Genomic DNA, 15,442 nt, shown 5'->3' with positions numbered 1-15,442 from the left:
CTCTACTGATGGCGGGGGAAAGGCAAGAAGTTTGATTATGATCTTTTATGGATGTCTCTCTCTCCTCTGAAATGCATTTTTACCAGGGAGAAGATGGATGTTAAAGAAAACAGATCTCATGAAAGTAATAGCTTTTTCATACAATATTCTGTGTATTCTGTTTCAAGTACAAGGCTGTAACAAGCATCTCAGTCCACAATTTTTTAATTTGAAAATCAAAATTGTGTCTCTGTAGCTATCTATTAATTTAAGTGAATTAGCTGATTAATTTACTGGATTCAATTCAAACATGGACATTCTTAGCATACTACATACATATATAATTATCTGTTAAAAGCCCATCACGTGTATGGCTGCAACTAAAGATTATTTCCATAATCAATTAACAGCTGTCAGACAATAAAATGTACGAAGATAGTGAGGAATAAATGCAGATCCCAAGTTAACCCTGTAAGACCCAAATATAGAAAAACCTAAAAAAAAAAAATTTTTTGACCCTTCAGATGTTGTTGTAGGAGGCCTCTGATGCAGAAATGAAAGAGTTTTTGAAAAAAAAATGTTTATGTACGTTTTTAGAGAAATGTTGTAATATTGCAACGTTGGGCTTAGGTGGGAGCAGAATTTTGTATGTGTACTCATGTTCTCTGAACAACAATTTAGAACAACTAAGGATTCATTTGCAGAGTTGATTGCTTACTTAGCCCCATAAAGGTATATAACATTAATAATAATCACACATTCATATTTTTATGAAGAATTTTTTTTTTTTTTTTATTAAATAGCTTTTTCTAGTGACTTCTTCATTCCTTTTCTTCCGTTTCATGGCTGACTTTCATTCATAGTGAAAGTCCCAAAAACAGTTCTTGTCCTCTGAAAAGCAGAGGTGAACATCACACTTGCTGCATTGCACTTTAGTGTATCCTTTAGTGCAGTGTCTGCAGCTTCCTCTCCCTGTCTTCACTGGGAAATGTGCAACTAGGTCCTTGCGTACACCCAATGGAGCTGTGCCCTTCTCTTGGATGGTCTCTTCTGAGGAGTCAGAGAGCTTCCTGATGTCACTGTTGCTGGGCTCCCTTGGCCTGAAGATGGTCGTCCTCTCTTTGGAGTTTGGAGCGCCATGTTCACCAGGATGAGAGAGGATGCTGGCTGTGCCTGAAACTGTCTCCTGTTCATTGTCTCTTTGCTAGAGATCTTGAGAGAGGATGATGGTGTGCCAGAAGATGTACATGTACCAGCGACGGGATTTGATGGGGGACCTCTATTTGGCTGTAAATGAGTCCAACAAATCCACAACTCCCAGAACTTGTTGTTGACACCAACAATGTAAGGCCTCTCAACTTCAGTGTAGGTTCGGCTGGCTTTGTCCCAGCGTTGAATCTTCTGCACAGCTTCAGGTCCAGCAAAGGATAACACAAGTGTGATGGCCCTGTTGTCACACCATTTGACAGCACAGATGTTGAGATTCCCCTCCACTCTGACGTCATCGCTTCCTCTCCCCTTTTTCTTCAAGCTCTTCTCGTCCTCAAGGTCACAGTTGGGCAGGCGCACCTGCCTGGCTGTTCCCATGTAATGAATTCCCCAATGTTTTCCAGGCAGACAATACTGTCTGCTTATTGTAAGTTGCTTTGGACAAAAGCATCTGCTAAATGCCCTAAATGTAAATGTTGATGGCTTAGCCTATGCTCTCTACTTATCATGCTAAAAGAAATGTGCATCCCAATCACCAGCCATTAAGTCACACAATACTGCCTTGACATGACAAAACTGCTTGTAAAGCCCTCTAATTATCATACTAAAAGGAAAACATGCATACCCCCACTTATATCCACACATCCACATTCAGGAAAATGTTCACCTTTCTCAGAACTGAATGTCTGTTGATATCCACTTTGTGGACAAAGTTGTGGAATTTTAGGTCAGTCTGATCAAATTAACTACATTTTTTTAGAGATAAACTTTTAAATCAGTCAAAATTGAACCCAAGGGTAGTATGTATACTTTCCATGTATAAAAAAACACACTGTTTCAGGCAGTGGTGTAGTGGAGGGAATACAACCTGTTTGTTCCCACTGCAACAAGCCTGCTATTTTGACTACCACACTCACCCAACGTTGTAATATTACAACAATTATATAACAAGCTCTAAATGAAGCTTGATGAATCTATTCTACAAAAACTACATATGTACATGTTCTAGACATTGTAATAACAACAAAAAAAAAATATAAAAGACATTTTACTTACTTGATTCTGATGAATTTAGTCCAATGAAACAAAGCAATGTTGTCCGAAGGAAACCATGAGAGGTTGTGTGAGTTCATGGCCATGAGGCCGGACTTAAAAACAAATGTACTATCCAATAGCATCGTGAGACTAAACAATAGGACCCAATGACTATGTAAATGTGGTAAAAAACAAGATAAAATGTAACAGATTTTTTTTAGGGTGGCTAAAGGTAACGTTGTAATATTACAACAGTGGGTCTTAGAGGGTTAAGACATTACTTAAAATACCTTGTTTAACAGACCAATCAGTCCAAAACCCAAAGATATTAAGATACTGTCATACGTGATGACGGAAAAACAAACAATAATCAATATATCTTTCAGTCTATTAAAGCAACAATACGTAAAAAATGTCATTTTGTTCGATTTGGTAGTCCCCACAGTTTCTGAGTGGAACACCACCGTCAACTCGTTACATCATAACAATGTTATGTGTTGTAAACTTGTGTGTTGTATGTAAAGTAAACAATGTCACTGAAGTTACATAGTGCAGAAACAAGTGATAGAGACACCATTCACCCTGTTACAAGACACTCTACCATCAACATGATATTGAAGCTGTTATTCTAAGGTAAGGTAAGGTATTAACTAATTACTGAATTAAGTAGTTGTTTCAGATTTATTCACGTTTGTTTTTAAATTGTAAAACGTAAACTTCTCTTGGCAGCTACGGCCTTCGTTGTTTTCTGAATGTGCAGAGTAACAAAATGACTTCAAGTTGTATCTTTACGTTAAAACATCAAATGTATTCAATCAGGTGAGTACAAAATTAAGTTATTTGGCTAACAGTGTGTCTCATCAACATTGCCAGGAAAGTACTCTGAAAAAAACCTGAAATATAAAACTACCAAAATAAACTGTAGGGGGCTTTAAACACACAGGTATGAGTCATGAATCCTTTCACCTGATGAATCTAAGTTCGCTTTTGATTCTCCTTTTAACCTTAACTCCTTTTAATGTTTTGTTCCTCACCTTCGCCTGAGGGAAACATTTCGCTCCGTAGCTTCTAAATACTCCATTATGTTTACAAGCTAATCGCTAACTTGGTGTTGGGAAGGAACGTTACCCCGGTTTATAACAACTTTTGCGCCGTGAGATCATCAATAAAACATAAAGTTGAATGCCGTAAAATCAAAACAACGAGCTAAAAGACACTAAAAAGATCCATATACAGTAGAGCCAGAGTGACGACTCTCAACACGTTCACACTGTACAATCTTATGACCCACGGCTGACATTGTTTTGTGCAGCATTGAATAACAACAGAAGACGTGAACGCACAATTTTATCACCTAAATATATTTCAATGAATATCTCGTCATGTATAGTACTCGTGAGACACGTGTACTGACATGCACACAGTTAACGTAAAACACAAGTACGTTGTATATATATATTACTTAAACCGTGTAAACATTGCAGCTTTTGCATCTGTATAGTCCCAGTGAAAGTATTATATTAGCAGTTTACTTATACGGAAAGATCAAATCAAAATCAAATCAAAAATGTTAATAAATAAATACTTTACAGACATAGGAATTAATGGAACATGGGATAAAACATGTACTTACTGAGAACAAATAATTGAATGAAGTGAGAAATGCTCGGTATTACAGCAGAAAAAAAGGTTAATTGCGTGTATTTGATAATTACAATATCATGAAAAACCATCCAAACATGTCTTGCTTTTTTGATTCTCTCCGTTAAACACAGACTCACACACGCAATTCCGCAACAATTCAACAACCATTTGTGGCAGATTAACCAAAAAAAAAACCTTCATCAAGAGAGTCACGAGTGAATCAAATGCACACTTTCATCTCTCGGAATGGCAAATCAGCCTCCTGCTGCCAAAGTCTCCCATTCATCTCTGTTTTTTTGTTTTTTTTGCAAATTTAATTTAAAGTGGATGGGCTGTGGACTTAAGAGACGGATTGAAAAAGCAGAGCACCCAGGGGGGGAAGCTGCCTACTGATTCCCCAGCTGTTGCAGCATTTGGGCTCTGTTGAAGATGAAGCCTTGTAATTGTGATATCTAATTACACTGACACGGGGTTCGCAGCTGTCTCGCGCACAGCCTGACGTCTTAATAGTAACCCAGCTTCTCTGTTCTCGATTAGAAACGACAAGAAACTAAAAGCTTCATGAAAGACAGAGGCAGAGCATGACGGATTCATTGTTTCAAGGCGAGTCACTGGAATCAAACGCCGGCTTCCTCAACTGTTGACATCTTTGGAGACGCTTTAAAAAAGAGAGCTCTGATTATCTAATGTGAGGAGTGAAAACGAACTAAACCGTGCTCAACGAGCTCCTTCCTCTCATGGGGTTCTTCCAGGCTCATTTTGAAACACTCGTCAGCCTCATCTTAACCACCAACACAACATAACCACCGTCATATCTATACACAACACGGTCCACGTGTCATCGGTTTCCGAGCTGCTTACCGCCACCGTGAACAGCAGAGACAAATCATTCAACTTGCTTCTTTTCATTGCATACAAATGACTCATTAACAGGAAAATGTGGCTGAATATTCTGCAGGCTATCCTCCCTGCATGAGTTTGACTATTGAGGATCCAAATGAATCATACATGCTGAGGGACAAAATAAGATGTCCCAGTTTTCGGTGGTGGCGCCCTCACTGGTATTCTCTCAGCACCATCTAGTGTTCAAGCAGACGGAAGATTCAGGAGGGAAGAAGGTCTGGTAGACAGAGCGCAGATGCACATTTCCATCCACTGATGAATATATAACCATCAAATCAATAAAAAAATTGCCATGATCTGATCATAGTTTATTGGTTTGATGTCCTTCTGATGTAAATTCTAAATTCATATTGTTTTAAACTCCCTGTGTCACCTCATTTTACATATATATTATTCTACAAAATCAAATACATAAACGTTCTCCAGATTCTTTGATTAGAGCTTTGACAGACACATTTGCAAACTGTTGCTTCATTATTACAGAGAATACAGACATTTTTCCCCGAACAGCCATCTGACACAATTCATCAAAGAACAAATGACTTGCAGCGCTGACTGTAATGAGAAAAGACCTTAAAACGCCTCTGATCAATCCTGCAGTATGTGTTTCAGCCACAGAGAGACGCTCCAAGACTGCCAGACAGCTGCCGCACATGAAAGCTCCCGCACACTTTGAACCGAATGATGTCAGGGAGGCAGATATGATCACAGCTAGCTCTGATTATGAAAAATGAACCTTAAAATATCAATTCATCTGTGTCCAGATCTTATCCACAAAAGCAGAAAATGCTGAGTTGGTGAAACAAGAACGAAACGCTCCCCCTGTGTGCTCTTCATCACTGGCAGACAGCTTCATCAGGATCTAAGTAGCTGCTGTCTGAGGCCAAACACCGATGTGATTGAATGTCACTTTTATTAACGTGGACTACTTAAAGCCATCATGTCGGGAACCCAGTCATGTCTGAAGGAATGAAATTGAGTAAAGCTAAAGCTGAAGATTTAGCATCTTGTGGTTATTAAATCTACTCAAGCATGAGGCGTTCTGGTCATTCAGCAGACCGAGCTCCCCGACCTAATCACCTGGATAAATGTTGGCAATGTGTGTTTCTGCAAATGACCGATACGTTGAAATATTATCTCTTTGAGTTACATTTTACAGTTTTATGTTATGACAACAAGACTTGTTATAATCTGATTAGGTTTAGGCACAAAAAACACATGGTTAAGTTAGCGAAAGATCATGTTTTGGTTTAAAATGCCTGTTTTTTTGACATAGAAACACAACTGAAGATGACCGGATTGTCACCACAAACGTGGCGAAGAATGTCACGACTTCTCGTCAAAAATACCCGGTTTTGTCGCCACACAAACATTGCTGGAGATTTCCAGACTTCTCGTTAAAATATCTGCAGATGCCCACATATCTGCAGATGTCCACGGTCCCCTTAACATATGCTGAAACGCAGGCTTGAACTGCAGTCAGTGGCTTGCCAGACTTCTTGCCTCTAACTCCACCATCACCCCCTCCACCTACTGATGTCAACAATGTCAGTATGGTACACAGCCTATGCCATGTACAAATATGAATGTATCAGCTATTTGCACCGTATTGTACTGCCAGCACTTTATCTTGGCTTCCTTCACAGTTTTGTTTCTGACCCTCCTTTCATGACGTACCTTTATTCATGAAGCCCATCACTGTGTGTAATTGAGTATAAGAATTCATTTATCTTGCAGGCTGCACCCTGTGGCAATATGGCTCATAATCACATATGAAGTCCATGTTTAAAAGATAAGGCGTGAGGGTTAAATTTCACAGGGCAGCACAGAATAAAAGAAAAATAGATGACTTTTCGAAAGCAGAGGCAGGCAATACTGAAGGCACACCTCTGACACTTGTGGTGCATTGATAACATTCTGAATATACTGTGTGTGTCTGTCTGTGGTTACGGGGACGCTATTGAAGTGCAGCCAGTGGAGATGCAATATGTCGAGCTATGCAAAGGAATAGCTTGCTGATATATGTGATTTAAGCTCTCACTGCCTTTGTTCAGAAGACACATGTTCACCTGAGATGTCCTTTCCTTTCTCTGGGAGCCTTTGTGGATGCTGTTTTCCTCAGATGATATAAATGTTGTGGTTTATCGTGTGAATAACAATGAGAGGAGCCACTTTAAGTGGATGCAATGATGCAGACAGGACGAGACAGACAGGACATGAGAATTTGTGTTGACAGCAGTGTGGGTATTTCTGCCGTGTGGTTTTTACAAATTATTTTTCTTGTCACTGATCACGTCTGATGAATGAACAAATGGCCAAAATCTGGCCAGCATTTACAAGAAAACACTTTAATGACACCGTGGTGGAGACCTTGAAATGTGTCCTTAAAAACTAATTAAGCAAACATTAAATGACGAAGCCAATGAGGCTTCAAGGATTAAAAACTCTACCATGTGACACTAGAGGAAATAGTAAAAACTATCTGCAGCTCTGGAGGAGAGAGTGAGGTGTAGAGCACGACCTGCTGGAGGAATAAACACCCAAATTCACACTGAATTCTGCTCGGATCCGGAGACGAGAGGAGAGCACAGAGTTTACATTTTAACTTTTGGGATCTGAAAGGTGGATTTATCTTCACTACCCTTTATCAACCTGACTGCAGCAGCAATCTGTGGAGCCGACCTCCATCGCTGGGTGTAACATCTAACATCTCCCCGACTGGAGCTGTAAGTTTTATTCGTGTTAAGTTGACTCGCGCCCACTGTCTCCCCTATCCTGGAACTAGTGATGGCAACAAAATGAAAAACACTGTTACCCCAAGTAAGCTTTTCTCTTGGTTTGAACACTGTTGGAAACATTTCGGGCCACAAATGAACAAATTATATCAATTATAATATCTTTATGGGGACAGTTAGCTTTAACTATCTCTTTAAAGATGTTATATGTAGGAATTCAGCATCAAAATGTACTTAACTACATACAAGCTTTTTATTTTTTTATTCATTCATCATTTCTGCTGCCTCCAGTGTTTATGCTTAACTGCTAGAATACAGACATTAGAGTGGTATAAATGTTCTTATCTGATGCTTGGCGAGAAAGTGAATAAGCTTATTACCCAAAAGGTAGAATTGTTCCTTTGAAGGGTAGTTCCACTTTATTGCAACATTTTCCTAGTTTCAGCCATTAATTCGAGAAGATGTGATAACAATGTACTCACCTAAGTAAATACTGACATCTGAGAACAGAGCAACAATAATAACAACTCAGCTGTTGTCAGGCTTTAAAATCTTTGGAGATTTGTATTTTTTTCAACTGCAACAAGCTGTGAGAGGAGAAAAGCATTATAACAGATAATCTAATCTTTGAGCTGAGCTTTGAACAGGAGGTTATTCAGGTCTCATTTTGAGTCATATCTGCCTCCTTTTGCTCCTCATGAGGTTTGAAACAACCCAACAGTAAGGCCAGATTATCTAAACTTATTTATTTTGAGTAAAAAACTAAAGTTTCTGAGGCTCTGCAGCAGACCCGGGTTCGACTCCCGGCCTGGGTCCCCTTGCTGCGTGTCACTTCCCCCCTCTCTCTCCCTGTTTCCTGTCATAGCTTCAGCTGTTCTATCAATAAAGCTAAAAAGGCCAAAAAAACATTTAAAAAAAGAAATGTTACTGATGATCAGCCGGTTTGGTTCATACTTTTACTGTTGGCCATCACTTTTTCCTCCAGATATGTTTGCCTTATATTTGGATTTGTGTATCTGATTTAACAAATCTTCCTATTTTTTTGCCTTTTTCTAATATCGCCCAGGAAGCCAAGTTTAAGTTTTTATTATCAATAAGAGAAATCATTGCCCAAACTACCAAAATAAAACCTCAGACCAGTTGCTCGAGCAGGTCCAGTTTCACTACTAGGCACAGAATCTTAGCCATAAAGTTCTGTATTAGTCGAATAATATCTCCTGAGTCATATAATTATACAGCAAATCACCGTGAACGAGACTCCACCTTTCAGTTTTACCACTTCAATATGTAATTTCACACACGAAAAATGCATGAAACCGGGCAAACACAGTGGAATTACAGATGTGACCCCGCAGCGCTCTTAATCATATTTAATGAGAGAGCAGGACGTGGAGAGGACTTTTATTTTCCATGGAAGAGGCTGCGAACTAATCAATAAGTAATATAAGGAAGATTAACAGGGATCCACAGAAGGCCCTCGAGGACTGGGCTCTGAATGTTTCCTCATTGTTGCTGTCTGTTTATCTGTCAATCTGTCTGTCTGCCTGCCTTCCTGCCTGCCTGCCTCCCGTCCTCTCTGCAGCCTCGTGTTTCTAAGGTTATACCAATGAAATTTAACAACATACATCAAAATATGTCCCAGAACTTTTCTCCATAAACCCGATGAACCAGATGGAAGCTTGAGGTCTTCAGGAAATATTGATTTAATATAAGAGGTGATCATTTTAGTTCGAAAAAACAGGCTTGAAGGTCTCGCTCAGACTGACTAAATCCATATATTTCCAGTCTCAAACCAAATCCTATTTTATAATTGGTATTGACCCCTCTTTTATGACTCTTGCCTTGCTTTTATATGTACTTCATGTTTAGTTTTTAATGCCAACTTAGTGCCAATTTAAGGATAAGGGTTAGTTATTGGGTAACAAGACAGGGAAAATGGAGAAAGCAGAGATACAGAGTTGATATTGCAATTAAATAAGATACGGTATCATGTATTCTAAAGGGGCAGTATGTAACTTATTCTGGACCTATTTTCTTGAACTGTAGGACGTCTGGCTAATAGTAATAAGCTAACTAGCCAGTAGCCAAGTTTAATTTAAAATAAAACCAAAAATACAAGCTACCACTGGGTGTGATCGCTCTGGCGCCCCCATGTTTGAAAGACCAGCCTTTCCACGGTGGATTACCTAATGTTGATACAATACATGTGCTGTTGGTTGTCAATGTTGCTGGCGGAAAAAAAAATATATATATAAATTGGTATAACTCTGCATAAGTAAACGGTCATTACTGTGGTGCCATCTCACTTGAAAACATACGCATATGACAATTAAAGTAACAGGAGGACTGCAAATACTCATGTTCTAAATATTGAGGGGGACCCGCCAACCCCAATATCTGCACATATAATCATGTGCTACTGAGATCCATTTAACAGTCAAAACTATTGAACTGATACACTACCACCAGGACCAAGCACTGAGGATGTACCATGTTGTGTAAGCAGCTCCCTGTGCAACCCTTACCGTACACGGTAAGCATAACTTAAGCAGAAAATATTCACACTGTAACCAGAATACAAAGCACAACATTACCTAGCGATTGTCCGGCGATGACCCTGGTGTTCTCCCCAGCCACGGCTGCCCTGGCGTTCCTCTCGCTGGCGTACTGGACGAAGGCGTAGCCCTTGTGCACCGAGCAGCCCACGATCTTGCCGTATTTGGCGAAGATAGCCTCAATGTCGGCCTTGGTTACCACGGCCGTGTTGAGGTTGCCAATGAAGACGCGGGAATTGAGGGAGCGCGGGTCATTCTTGTTGGTCACGTTGCTGGTTAGGGTCTTCCCAGTCATCCTATTCCTGCAGCACTGCCTGCTGGGAGACACAGTGGCACACTGCTCAGAAAGCCAGGAAGGTTAGACTGTGGAGGTTACACACAGAAGGCCAGACAGTGAGCACCAGTGGAATGTAAACAACAAGCAGAGCTGAGGCCATGTGCTGTCTATAATCGAGAGAGAATTTTTCATGCTGAAACCACGATGGACAGTCAAAATAAAGAAAAATGCTTCCCTATGCTCTGACAAACATTCAGAGGATTTTTTCAGTTCAATGTATTAATCACAGCAACGACTTGATTAATTGGGTCATATTTTCCTATTTGATTATAAGATAATCTGTCACAATTTCCCAAAGCTCAGCCTGATGTCTTAGTTGCAGTAGAGCTGCAAGTGCTGATTATTTTCCTTACTGACTGCTGAACGTTATTTTCCTAAATATTTGATTAATCCTTGCAGTTTATTAAACATTTAAAAAAGAGCAAGAAAATGTCCATCCCAGCTTTCTAGGATCCACGATCAGGTCTTCAAGGTTTTGTTTCATCTAAACAACAGTCAAAAACCCAAATATATTCAATTAAGTAGGATATTTTTTTTTGCCTGAAAAATGACAAAAAATAAAAGCCAAAAGGAATTGGTAATAATTTCCTGATGATCAATTAACTGACTAATGTATGCAGCTCTACTTTTTATCTGGTCTAACGAACAATGTAAAAACCCTAAAATACAATCGATCAAAGAAAGTTGGCAAATGTTCACATTGAGCAACCAGAAACACTGAGTTTTGAGATATTTTCGCTTAACAATGAAGCAATTATTTGAAAAGTTGTCCGTGCTCTCAACTAATCGATAAATTGACAAGTCGTCACTTCAGCTCTGCAGTCACCACATAGCTTCTGCAGGTGTTGCAATCATCTTCGCCTGTATAATCGGAGAACGTAAGGAACACGACGGCTCAGACAGATTGTTGTCGGCAGGAGGTGAGAGGAACTCTGACACGGCAGCTGTGATCCAGACGTGTGAAATTGTTCTATATGTGAGGACTGTGTTAAAATAGCACTTCACACCAAAGTCACACGAATCTTTAGACACTGTGTTTCACCTCTTTTCTTCCTCTTTGTGGGGCAAACAACTTAAAGCCAGTCCATGTAATAACCACTGTACTGTAAATACAGTTTGAGGTAGTTGTACTTCATTTGAGTCGTATGTCCGTCTACTTCACTTGCTTTCAGAGAGAAATAATGTACTTTTAACTCTACTACATTTATTTTACAGCTACAGTTATTTGTTTCTTACAGACCATACTACTAATAGTAATATAATAATTACAGATTACAACAAATTTAGGTTACTACTTAGGGTTTTGAAAGCAGGATTTTACTTGTAATGGAGTATTTTACTCCATGCTGTGTTGGTACTTTAAAGGATTAACATTTTTCTTCCTCCACAAGTATTAACGACACATATTGTATGTGCCAATGACAGCCTTATAACCGTCAAACAGAAAACAAAGAGGATTTGCCTGGACACTTCAAATCAATTACAACCCCCCTGCAGCTGCACTGTTTGTTCCCATAATGCTTCAGTCCTCTGGAGGGATCAGGAAGTGTCGCCATGGCAATACATCCACTCACAGCTGGAGGAAGTAGCTCTCAGGCGGCTGCTTCTTGGAACTCTCTGTTGGTTTCGTGTGTGTGTGTGTGTGTGTGTGTGTGTGTGTGTGCGCATGTGTGTGTTTCTTTTTTTACCTCCCACAATGAACCTTCATTTCACAACTGTACTTTATCATCACAGGAGAAGCTTTGATGAGACTGGAAGAGCAGAAACTGTCAACATGCTGGGCAGGAGAGAGTCTCAGTGTCATGTTACAGAAAAAAAGGATGTGGGTTTTGTTAGCACTGACATAATTAATCAAATAAAAAATAATATGTCGTGAATAATAATATTCTATAATAAATTAATAAATACATCAAGTCAGTTGTATACTTTCTCTGGTTACTGGTTCTTAATTATGCAATATGTTTCACCTTGGACTTATTTTTATTATCAATTTACATTTTACATCTATCTATCATCTGATGATCTGCTATTATTTTCCTGATAAACACTTTCATGTGTAAAATGTCAGAAATGTCAAAAATTACAGTCATAGTTCCCCAGAGCCCAACACTATCTTAAAGGAACAGTTCACCCAAAAATGTTAATCCAGTCATTACCTACTCACCGTCATGCTGATGGAAAGTCAGGTTAAGATTTGTAGTCCACAAAACATCTGTGGAGCTTTACAGCAAAACAGCGTTACAGCGTTCTCCAAAACAACTGAAGTAGATGGGGGACTTGTTTGAAAGCGTAAAAACCGACAAAAACATATAATGAAAAACATTTAATGGCTCTTGAGATTCCACATTGATTAGAAAAGATGTTATTTACACCCTCGACATGTGGTCCAGTTTGTGCACCCACTTCAGAGCAGCTACAATGAGGACTTCACCTTAAAAATACTGTAAGAAAGAAGAAACAAGACTATTTGGGATCTCAGGGCTTCCGGAGACTTGGATTACACTGGACAAGCCGTCTGGAGCCCATTTAAGTTTATTTTGGATGTTTATTTATTAATAATATTTATTGAGCACCCATCTACTTTAGTTGTTTAGGAGAATGGCACAACTCCACCTCACTTTGGGTTAAGCATGAGGGTGAGTAGATAATATTAATCCAGGGTTTCCTCTACATGTAATTGACTGTGGCGCACCGCCACGGCAAAATAAAAGCCGCCACACCTTAAAAATTCAGGCATAAATAAATCTAGTGTTAGAGAAAGGAAATATTTTACCGTCGTCTTCCACCGCAGTCTTTGACGTTAACTAGCATGTTGGATATTTAGCTTGATAATTAGCTAGAGGATTAAAATGGTCACTTAGAGCAGAGTCCTGCACGGGTCTTATTTTGCAAACCCGCCCGAACCCGCCATACTTATAACCGCATCCGACCCGTTTTCCGACAGTAGCACAAATTACATTCGTACCCGAGCCAACCCGGTATAAATTGATACCGGCGTCTGAAGGAAAATTGGACGGACGCAATTTTTAAAAGTGAAAGTAAGCCAGCGTGGGGAATGGGAGTTCTGGGAGGGCGCAAGCACGCATTAATGAGCTCATATGAAATATAAATGCTTATCTTTTTTGTCGCTAATAATGACTGATGATAAGTGACGCCTTGAAAATGGTAATCGTAAAACCCGACCCGCCTCTTCAGGCGTCCGACCCGATCCACATCTGTGTCCGACACAGTACATTATTTTTCACCCGTGCAGGACTCTGACTTGGATAACTCCTCTCTTAAAACAAATAATAAAAATATTTCTTTACAACATGAATCTTCATTCCAAGCCCATGCAGGGGAGTTCATGATGGCTGTGTGAGAGCATTCCCTAAATTCCCTAAGTAGCCTATGACATAAGTAAAAATATTACATTATGATGACCCAAACTGTACACACACACACACACACACACACACACACCCCAGCGCCACAGTCTCAGAAAATACTGGAGGAAACACAGTAATCTTTGGGTGAACTGTTCCTTTAAAATTTCTTATTGTCATAGCACTCATTTCATGGCTTACTCAGAGTTGAACCAGAGTTTGTTTGCTTGAAAAATGATATTAACATTAATGAATTATCAAAATAGTTGGCAATAAATGTTCTGTTTATCAACTAACTGGTTTGATGAGTAAATGATTTGATGAGTAAATGATTCCAGGTCTGCTTTCTAGATGTGTCAGCTCAGGTGAACAGGAGACTTGTAAAGGTGTTTTAAGCTATGACTGTTTCACGTTTCAGTCTGAATAGAAATGAGTACGTATAGGGGCTAGGATGGGAAGGTGTAATAACACTTACAGGTATTTTCTTTAAAATATGACTCGCACATCCGCACAAATACTGCCTGCAGTCGATCTCCTCTCGGGTACACTTCCCATCACAGTTTTCCCCATCCTACCTGCCTCTACCCACATATAATCCACTCTAAGTCTCCTCTGCTGTTCTCAGAGAAAAAAAAAATCTGCATTCGCACCTCACAGAATGGAGGATAATTCAGCACTGCGGCGAGGCCCATACTGTGGCAATGCAGTCATCGAGTTTTCTGGAGTTGATTAACTTAATTATCAACAGTGCGGGAGACTGGAAAGCCCACCAGTCAATCCAATCCAATCAAATCTCATTCAACTCCGTCTCTACCTTTGAACAAGCCTCGCAGCTCCGGCGCCTAACCCAACCAACCAAGTGACTGATGGAAGTGAAGCGCATTGAATGGCCCCTTTAGGGCAAATGCACAGAGGTGAGGCCATTAGAGGGCTGATTAAGCAAGTAAGAGCAGTTCTTAAAGAAGACTTGTGAATCTGAAATGTAAGCCTCTGCTGAGCTGGGATTTAAAGCTGAATGAAAGCACTGATTTGACTTTGCTCATGAAATACTAGATGAATGAGCAGCGTTAGAAAAAGACTGCAGAAGCTAGTCTGAAAGAAGTGAACAAAAGAAAAAAAAAGTTATGGTTTATTTTATATTCAGTCTTAGCTGCAGAGAATTGAAAGTAAGATTGTAAAGCTGAGTCACTGCTATTCTTACCTCAAAGCACGCGACCGACCAGGACTAAGGCCTACTCTTAAGAATTTCTCTTAAAGCCCCTGAAAAAATATTATATAACATGAACACTAAATAAACATCCTTAGGTATAATTCATTAAAAGTGTTCAACTCAAAATCTCAACTAATCAGGATTGTGTGGCTGTCACAAACAACCCACTGACCATCATCATTCTTCCAACACTTTTGTTCTGTCCTCTGAGTGGCTTCGTATCTCACAGGGAGCATTTCAGAAACAGAGCGTCAGGCATGCTTGGTGTTGTTGAGTTGCTCTGATGCTGTTTGCTTCTGTTGAAATGTGCCGTTGCGCAGACAGTGGAAACATGAATGTTGTCTAGAACAGCCACACTTGGCTCAGGTAAAGGCCTTAACACAATGGGCATGGTGGAATCTGGGGATTAGGGCTACACTTACATTTACATTTAGGTCATTTAGCAGACATGGCTACATGGCCCTCCAAAC

At 39.7% G+C, this 15,442-nt stretch overlaps 1 protein-coding gene across 3 annotated transcripts in view; it reads right to left on the bottom strand.

The window, feature by feature from the left end:
- Positions 1 to 15,442, bottom strand: part of LOC115572928 (RNA-binding Raly-like protein) — a 47,301-nt gene that overhangs the window by 18,851 nt on the left and 13,008 nt on the right. For 2 of the 3 annotated variants that reach the window (XM_030403436.1, XM_030403437.1), the window contains one exon: positions 10,100 to 10,377. In XM_030403436.1, coding sequence (XP_030259296.1) covers positions 10,100 to 10,355 — 256 coding nt within the window. In that variant the 5' untranslated portion in view covers positions 10,356 to 10,377. The remainder of the gene's footprint in view (positions 1 to 10,099; positions 10,378 to 15,442) is intronic. The other variant, XM_030403435.1, reaches the window with a different exon arrangement.

This window comes from Sparus aurata, chromosome 21 (assembly GCF_900880675.1).
Source record: "Sparus aurata chromosome 21, fSpaAur1.1, whole genome shotgun sequence".
Classification (NCBI taxonomy): Eukaryota; Metazoa; Chordata; class Actinopteri; order Spariformes; family Sparidae; genus Sparus; species Sparus aurata.
This window is presented reverse-complemented; position numbering and strand designations above follow the sequence as displayed.